Source organism: Porcisia hertigi, chromosome 36 (assembly GCF_017918235.1).
Source record: "Porcisia hertigi strain C119 chromosome 36, whole genome shotgun sequence".
NCBI classification, from domain to species: Eukaryota; Euglenozoa; class Kinetoplastea; order Trypanosomatida; family Trypanosomatidae; genus Porcisia; species Porcisia hertigi.
In genome coordinates, this window is record NC_090595.1 from 356,880 (window position 1) to 363,022 (window position 6,143).

The following is a 6,143-nucleotide window of genomic DNA, read 5'->3' on the forward strand; positions in this document are numbered from 1 at the left end:
CCTAATCCCCCCCCTCTCTCTCACCACGCATGGACAGGGAAGCTTTAAGGAGAGCCCAGCAGGCGTCGAGGGCCGCTTTTCTGCGAAAGGAAGCGGCTCAGCGCCAAAAAGCAGCCAACACCGTTGTCGAGCAAAAACTGCGAGATATTGAGCAAGGCGTTGTTCCATCGTCTGTGGCTGAGGCAGACTTCTTGCTGCAACGCTCCGTCGAGGTGAGTACAGCAAGTGAGCTTTTCGATGTTGCACGCCGCCGCCAGGCCCTCGGTGGCGAAGAGGGGGCCTTGGATCGATGGAGCGAGCTGGCAGCAGAGCTGCAGCGGCCTTCAGACCCGGCGTCAACCTCCATCGACGCCCTACCAGTTGAAAATGAGCGGCTCCGTAGCGATGCGACCCCCGTGGTGCCTGCACAGGCTTCATTGGCGGCGGGCGATGGGAAATCACGGCCACTTACGTCGGTAGGCTATGTGGCGATGAGTGAGGCAGAGGTGGCGGAGCGAGTGGCGAAGCACGACTACGTGCGGGAGAAGACGTTTGCCGAGCTCCAAGAGGAGCGTGCGGCCGCACTGCACGGCCAGAAGGAGCGACTCCAACAGCAGCGGAAAAGTTTACCTATGTACCAGAGTAGGGAGGAGCTGGTCCAGCTCATTCGTGCTAACCGCGTCGTAATCATTGTAGGAGAGACCGGATCGGGCAAGACGACGCAGCTTCTCCAGTACCTTTACGAGGAGGGTTTTCATCTAGGCCCAAAGGCGCGAGAGCGGCTGGTCGCCACCGCCGCAGGGGCTGTCGCTTCCTCGGATGTGAAGGCAGACGTTGGTGCCGAAGGCAATGGGCCAGCTCTGGAGGGCGAGGAAGAGGAGGAGGAGCAAGAGCTCCGACTTATCTGCACGCAACCTCGACGAATCGCTGCGATTAGCGTCGCCGAGCGCGTCGCTCAGGAGGTTGGGTGTCCCTGCGGCAGCGTTGTGGGATACAAGGTGCGCTTCGACGACAAGACGGGCCCTCTCACACGTATTGTGTACGTCACGGACGGCATGATGCTGAAGGAATTTACCAACGATCCTGACCTCTCCTCGGTTGGTGCCATCATGGTCGATGAGGCGCATGAGCGGTCTCTGAGCACCGACATCCTGCTCGGTCTCCTGCGCGACGTCATTCGCAGGAACCCGAGCCTGAGAGTAATTGTCGCGAGCGCAACCATCAATGCCGAAAAGTTCAGCAACTTCTTCGACAAGGCGCCGGTGTTCACTGTGAGCGGGCGCACTTACCCAGTGGACCTCTTCTACTCGGACGAGCCGGTGGCGGACTACGTGACGGAGTCGGCTCAGACGGTGCTCGGCCTGCACCTGTCCAAGCCGCTCCCTGGAGACATCTTGGTTTTTTTACCGGGCCAAGACGCAATCGAGACGTGCGCGGAAACCCTTCAATCGTATGTCGACGAGGCAAAGGGGCACATGCGACCTCTTCTCATCCTGCCGATTTACTCGTCGATGCCGCCAAAGGAGCAGGCCCGCATCTACGAGCGCACGCCGTCTGGTACACGAAAAGTAGTGATTGCAACAAATATTGCCGAGACTTCCATCACCATTGATGGGGTTGTCTACGTGGTGGATTGCGGACTGTGCAAGCAGGACTATTACAACCCCCAGGCGATGGTGGAAGAGCTGCGGGTGGTGCCAACCTCGCAGGCTAGTGCAACGCAGCGTGCGGGGCGAGCTGGTCGGACGCAGCAGGGTGAGTGCTATCGTCTCTTCACAGCTTACACCTTCCACAATGAGCTGCCGCCGGAGACAATACCAGAGATCCTGCGGTGCTCGATGAGTGCGGTTGTTCTACAGCTCAAGGCTCTTGGTATTCATAACCTCCTTCAGTTTGACTTTCTCGACCCGCCGTCGACCGTGTCGCTGGAGCGAGCGTTAGATCACCTGTTTCTCCTAGGAGCCATGAAGGCGGACGGGCGGCTGACGGTTACAGGGCGGCGGATGGCTGAGTTCCCGCTGGAGCCGTCACTAAGCAAATGCTTGATTCGAGCATGTGCGCTTGGCTGCGGGCGGCATATGGCTATGGCTGCTTCCATGATAACGCTCGACTCTATTTTTATCAACACACGGGATGCCAAAGAGCGGCAACATATCAAAAGTGCCAAAGAGCATATTTTTGGATTCGGCAACGGCGACGTGGTGGGCTACATCCGGCTGATGGAGGAGTGGCTTCGGGCGGGCCCGCGTGCTAACGAGTTTTGTCGCTCGAACTGCATCAACGCACGCTCCATGTTGCGGGCACGGGATGTCCTGGACCAGATTTTAAAGACGCTTGATCGTATTGGCCTTGACGCGGAGCGTGTCGTTCCCGTGAGGGGCAAGGATGCCAAGGGTCTCGACGACGACGACGACGACAGTGCGCACGACAACGCGACCACTGCAGCTGTGAATCAGATCGACGTGGAGGCCATCACGAAGGCGCTTCTTTCGGGGTTCTTCTTCAACGTGGCCAAACTGGAGGCGGACAAGTGGTCGTATTCGGTTGTTCGATCAATGGACACAGGGGTGCCCGCTGGGCCAAAGCGGCCGGAGGCCGAGGACTCAGCAGAGACCTCTATTGCCGAGATCCACCCTGGCAGTTTTCTGTTCGGTGCCGGACGCAAGTCTACCGCGAACCGTGGCCTCTCATCCGCGTCGAACTCAGAGAGCTCCATTCCCCCCGTGTTGCGCGAGAGACCTGGGCTCGTGGTCTTTCTACAGCTTCGGCGGACGACGAAGCGCTTTATGGTTCATGTCACCGCCATCGCCTCTGCGGAATGGGTGTTGCAAAGCGCCCCGGTGAACTACTTCCAGCCCGAGGAGCTTGAGACCGGGCTGCGCAAACGCCAACGTACGTGACTCTTCGCATCACGTAATAGTCACAGAAAAGGTTATGCCCTGTACTACGGAGAAGCAGCCAGTATGGGGGGGGGGTAGGATGAGGTGTGCCAGTGGCGCTCGCATTAACCCAGTCCTCCGCGATTTCACACAGCTGTGGGCACTACCATTGCGCTTTCACACGTACGTACACATACACACACATACACACACGCATTCTGACCTGCGTTGTTCTCGAGTGAGCAGTGGCTCTGCACTAGGCTTGGATGTAGGTGGGGTTTGGATAACATAACATCTGCGTTCGCTCATGTCGTTGCGGCAGCCCTTCACTCTTCCCTGTTGCGGCGTCTCCCCCTCGTCTTCCCCCCCCCCCGCCCCGTCTCCACCGCCCCGCCCCGGTGAGACTGGGTGTGCTTCCTTGTGATAATCACCCCCCCCAAAAAAATCCATCCCACTTTTCTTTCCTCTCTTGGTTTTGCTTTGCCCCCTCCTCTCTCCGCTTTCGGGTTTGCGCTTTTCCAAGTGCTACGAACTTCGTAGCGAGTATGCTGCGTCGTGCGCTGTGCTGTCGCATGATGCAGCTGCATGCGCAGCACACCCCCAACCCGCTGTGCTATTCCTTCGCTATTCCCGCAGATCACTTCGAGAGTTTTGTACCGCAAGGGCAGTCGTGCGAGGTTGCGCACCGCGGCCTGGCGTGGGTACACCCTCTCTCGCAAGGACTGTTCGAGCAGTACCCGCAGGAGGTGATGAGCGTATTCATCGCACCACGCCAGGTGTCCGTCTCCGTGTTCGCGAACGTAGAGTGGTCCAGAATCGAGTGGAGCATCAGCAGCTTTCTGGGCCACTATCTTGTCTTCAACAACGCCTGTGTTTCTCCGGTGAAGGAATACACTCTTGTCGAGGATGACTTGGCGTTGAAAGACAGCGACTCCGAGGTGGTACAGTGCATCAAGGAGTTGCTGCGAGAACAGGTTCGTCCGATGGTGCAGCGTGACGGCGGGGACGTGAAGCTGTTGAACTTCAACGAGAAGACCGGAGTGGTGTCACTCGCCTTGCTGGGGGCCTGCAAGACGTGTCCCTCGTCGCAGAACACCCTTAAACACGGGATCGAGCGCGTCATGAAGCACTTCCTACCGGAGGTGACCGAGGTGATTGAGGCCAAAGATAATAAGTTCTACGAGTCCTACGGACTCCTTTTTGACTCGGAGAAAGCACTCTTCAGGGAGGCCGCACGAATAGATCGAGAGCGACAGGCACACATGCGACACAAGCTGACCCCCACCGTCCTCTCCTTTGACGCTCTCAATGAGCCTGATGGCGACTAAGTCGTCCCGCGGAAGACGTATATATATATTTGTGTGCTCGCCTCTATGCAGAAGGCCTTGCTCAAGTGTGTCCCTCTTCCTCCCCATCAAGTTCCATTGTACATCTCTTTCCCGCTTTGAATCTTCCGGGCCATTTCTTTGCTCAACCTGCTTCCGCGCTCTTCTGCACCTACTTGATCCGGAGTGCTTCCGTTTTATCTGAGTAAACATAGAAAAGGTACCGGTGTGCGTGTGTGTGAGTGGTGGTGGTGGTGTTTCCACATATCGCACTCCTCCTGCCCACGTATTTTGGTCCACCACTAGGCAGGGGGGAGCAACAAAAACAAAACGGAAGATAGTCCCCCCCCCCTCCCTCCCCCCCCCACCCCAAAAGGGGAATCCACAACGAAGGGCCTCGTATCGACATTTTGTGTTCCGCAGAGGTGCTCGCGTGCGTGTGTGTTTGTTGTTCAGTCACCCGTTACCAAGAATCCACCAAAACCGTCAAACACGTGGAGTGGGGTGTATTTCAAAAGCGGATAATCTGCGCTTCGCGCTTGGGGGGGGGGGGGGACACATCGCTCACCACACTCTTGTTTCTCGCGGCGACGGCCACGCGTCTTCCCCCCTTCCCTCCCTTTCCCACAGGAGCAATTTAGTGTTCATTTGAGAACATGCAGGGTTGTAAAGTTGTAAGACCTCATGAGGGTGATGTTTGAACTTTTTCTGCATATTCGTTCCTGCCACACCACAAAAAATCAATGACACCGTCTACTTTCCCTCCCTCTCCTCCCCTCTCCTCCCCTGCCCCGCCGTCCACGTCCTGCTTCGACCGTTCTCTCACAAGAAAAGAGCAGAAACAGTCAAGGGACTGCCTACGTCTCTTTTTTTCCCCTCTCTTGTTCACCGGTTTTCTTTCACATTTTTTTTGACGTTTCTGGACGTTTAGCGCTATCCAGACGTTCTTTTCCCTCTCTGCGTGTGTTCTGTGGGCTGTTCGTTCTCCTCCTCCCACTTGGGCCGTTCGTGGTACTCTTACAAATCCAATTACGTGTTCAGATCGGTGCCCCGGTTGTCCTTTTACTTTTTTTCGTTTCACTGGCTTCCTGTGTGCACCACTTATCGCACATTGAGGTTCTTCAGTCGTCTTCCTTCCTCCCCCGTCTTCTCGTGGATACACCTACTCGAGTCACGTCAGTGTTTATTTGAAAGACCCTCAGCATCAATCATGACGCTACGCACACGCTTCGAGAGCTCCGATGACATTGGTGTATTTTCCCGTCTCACCAATGCGTACTGCCTTGTGGCTGCTGGCGCATCGCAGAACTTTTACTCTGTGTTTGAGCAGGAGCTGGCAACCCACATCCCGGTCGTATACACGTCCATCGGCGATTCCCGTGTGATTGGTCGCCTCACCGTTGGCAACCGTCACGGGCTTATTGTGCCATCCATTACTACAGACCAGGAGCTGCAGCACCTGCGCAACTCGCTGCCGGACTCGGTGAAGGTGCAGCGTGTTGAGGAGCGTCTCTCAGCTCTAGGCAACTGCGTGGTGTGCAATGACCACGTCGCGCTCATTCACACGGACCTGAGCCGTGAGACAGAGGAGGTGATCCGTGATACACTCCAGGTGCAAACGTTCCGCACCTCGATCGCGGAAAACGCCCTAGTCGGTAGCTACGCAGTGGCCACCAATAAAGGTTGCATGGTGCACCCGAAGACCCCTGCACAGGACATGGACGAGATCTCGTCTCTGCTGCAGGTTCCGGTAGTGGCAGGTACGATCAATCGCGGAAATGCCGCCATCGGCTCTGGCCTCGTAGTGAACGACTGGGCTGCCTTTTGCGGTCTCAACACAACAGCGACAGAGATCACCGTTGTCGAGCGCATCTTCCAGCTGCGCCGCGAGGGCCCCGGCGGGGACGAGAGCAACCTGCTTCAAAATGTTCGCGAAACACTTGTGGACGAGTTGGCTTAA

The 6,143-nt window shown here is 56.9% G+C and overlaps 2 protein-coding genes across 2 annotated transcripts; both read left to right on the top strand.

The window, feature by feature from the left end:
• Nucleotides 1–29: 29 nt before the first annotated feature.
• JKF63_00081 (uncharacterized protein) lies at nucleotides 30–2,879 on the top strand (the record flags this gene model as incomplete). Its single annotated transcript, XM_067896134.1, has 1 exon — nucleotides 30–2,879. The coding sequence occupies one exon, from the start codon at nucleotides 30–32 to the stop codon at nucleotides 2,877–2,879; it is 2,850 nt and encodes a 949-aa protein (XP_067752291.1).
• A 2,514-nt stretch (nucleotides 2,880–5,393) lies between these two features.
• On the top strand, nucleotides 5,394–6,143 carry JKF63_00083 (uncharacterized protein; the record flags this gene model as incomplete). The annotated part of the gene is made up of 1 exon (XM_067896135.1): nucleotides 5,394–6,143. The coding sequence occupies one exon, from the start codon at nucleotides 5,394–5,396 to the stop codon at nucleotides 6,141–6,143; it is 750 nt and encodes a 249-aa protein (XP_067752292.1).